The sequence below is a fragment of the Myotis davidii genome, unplaced genomic scaffold, assembly GCF_000327345.1.
Source record: "Myotis davidii unplaced genomic scaffold, ASM32734v1 scaffold170, whole genome shotgun sequence".
Taxonomy (NCBI): Eukaryota; Metazoa; Chordata; class Mammalia; order Chiroptera; family Vespertilionidae; genus Myotis; species Myotis davidii.
The window spans coordinates 2,338,019-2,340,434 of NW_006282528.1; the positions used below are offsets into that span (position 1 = coordinate 2,338,019).

Below are 2,416 nucleotides of genomic sequence, written 5' to 3' on the forward strand. Positions count from 1 at the left end.
ACGCCCTCTGAGCTGTGCACAGGCTGCAGACGTGGGTTATTCACTCCCCCACACGCAGCCCTCGTCCCTGCCGGCCCCACCAGTAAAGGCCAGTTTCTTGATTCTTTCTTTCTTTTTCTTTTCTGTTACTCCTCACCCAAGGACATGTTTCCATTGATTTTTTTAGAGAGTGGGAGGGAGAGACAGAGAGAAACATCAATGTGAGAGACACATCGATTAGCTGCTACCCACAGGTGCACCAATCAGGGCCAGGGATCGAGACTGCAACCAAGGTACCTGCCCTTGACCAGAACTGAACCTGGGACCCTTCAGTCCTCGGGCCGACACTCCACCCACTGAGCCAAACCGGCTGGCGTGGTTGCTACCGTCGTATCCCCGTTCGGGACAGTAAGCCTCACCTCAGGGTGAATGCACAGCACAGACCCCGAGTCAGCTGTGGGAAAGGCCATCATCCCAGTGCCTTGTCCATGGAGGGACATGCACTTGCGAGGCCACTCACCCCACACAGACACGAGGCCACTCATCCCTGACACGGACACAAGGCCACTCACCCCACACGGACACGAGGCCACTCATCCCACACGGACACGAGGCCACTCACCCCGCCACGGACACGAGGCCACTCACCCCAACACGGACACGAGACCACTCCCCCCAGCCACGGACACGAGGCCACTCACCCCCCGCCACGGACATGAGGCCACTCACCCCTGACACGTATCACCCCGCCCGGACACGAGGCCACTCACCCCAACACGGACACGAGACCACTCCCCCCAGCCACGGACACGAGGCCACTCACCCCCCGCCACGGACATGAGGCCACTCACCCCTGACACGTAGCGCTCGAGCTTCTTGTTCAGGAGGAAGTAGACGGCGAGGATGTGGCAGGCGCGGTTGGCCAGCACCGTGTTGATCACGTCGCTGTTCTTGTAGCCCAGCTTCTGGGTCATGTGCAGCACGACGCTGGGGCTCAGGTCGGCCAGCGAGATTCTGCGGGACGGGCTGCGTCAACTCTTCCCCCCTGCCCCCCACCAGGAGGGGAGCTCAGACACGGGCCAGTCCGAGGCCTGGAAGGGGCGCCCAGACACGGGGACAGTCCACTGAGGCCCAGGAAGGGGCGCCCAGACACGGGGGCCAGTCCGAGGCCCAGGAAGGGGCGCCCAGACACGGGGACAGTCCACTGAGGCCTGGGAGGGGCGCCCAGACACTCAGGACAGCCCCACGGTCATTCACCTGACTTGCCATTCAGGGAAAGGCCACATAGACAGAGGTCGAGGGGATGGTGTGACGACCCTAAACGCTGATGTGCCATGTGAACACTCCTTTCTTCCTCTCCTTCCTCCTTCCCTTCTCTCCTTCCTTCCTAAGTATTTAAACCCCAGCATTGTGATATGTCATTCCTAAAACACCGCAGCCTGCATCTTTTAGATCACAGATGGGGAACCTCTTTCTGCCAGGGGCCATTTGGAAATTTATATCATTCCCAGGTCATACAACATTATCAGCTTGCCCGGCAGTGGCTCAGAGGTGAGCACTGATCACACATGTAAGTCCCGTTGCCCAGCCACAGCTGAGCCGCCTGCGGCAGAGGGTGAAGGTGCCCTCTACACAGGGTGAGGGTCGCGGTTCGATTCCCGGTCAGGGCACGTGCCAGGTTGTGGGCTCGATCCCCAGTAGGGGGCGTGCAGGAGGCAGCTGATTCATGTTTCTCTCTCTCTCTCTTCATCTCTCTCAAATCAATATACACTTTTTGTTTTAGAAAACTTAAAAAAAAGAATACAATGACTTGAAGATTGCCAAAACGCTCAACACTTAGGCTCAGTGTTTGAAACAACCTGGTGAAGGGGCCCTGCCCCTGGCCAATCAGGCCCCGCCCATGCACCTAACCTTGGGCAATCAGACCGCAGCCTCGTACCATCAGCCTGACCAATCAGATGACGGCCTGGTGACCTGGCCCTGGCCATCCACCCGTGGGCACACTCAGTCAGCCCCCCTCACTGGGCGGTCTGGGTGTGGGCGCACCAGGGGCGGCGGGAGAGGAGGGACAGGGGCAGGCAGACACCGTCTCTGCAGAACCAGCTCCGCCCTCCACCCCGCTGCCTGCTGACCCGGCCACACGGGGCCTCCCTCCCTCCCTCAGGAGCAGTCGGCCCTGAACTGTGTTCTCCTCCGCGTGGACGACACGACGGGAAAACGGTCCGGACCGCGAGGTGGAACCAGTAAGTCCTGTCATCCGCGTGGAGGCCGCTGTGGTCTAACTGCCCGTCTCACCACCTCCCCGTCCTCCCTGCCCAGAGCTAGCGGGAGGGGCGGGAGGCTGTCCGGCCGGACGTCCAGCGGACTGACCGGCACGCCGACTGTAAGGTTGACCTGTGGCGGCATTTCCCTCTCGCCTCGTGGAGATCCACGGAGG

The 2,416-nt window shown here is 60.8% G+C and overlaps 1 protein-coding gene across 1 annotated transcript in view; it reads right to left on the minus strand.

The window, feature by feature from the left end:
- The window catches only part of HUNK (hormonally up-regulated Neu-associated kinase), a 53,855-nt gene that overhangs the window by 4,419 nt on the left and 47,020 nt on the right, over positions 1-2,416 (minus strand). Inside the window, exon 10 of the mRNA XM_015560279.1 lies at positions 831-993. Coding sequence (XP_015415765.1) covers positions 831-993 — 163 coding nt within the window. The remainder of the gene's footprint in view (positions 1-830; positions 994-2,416) is intronic.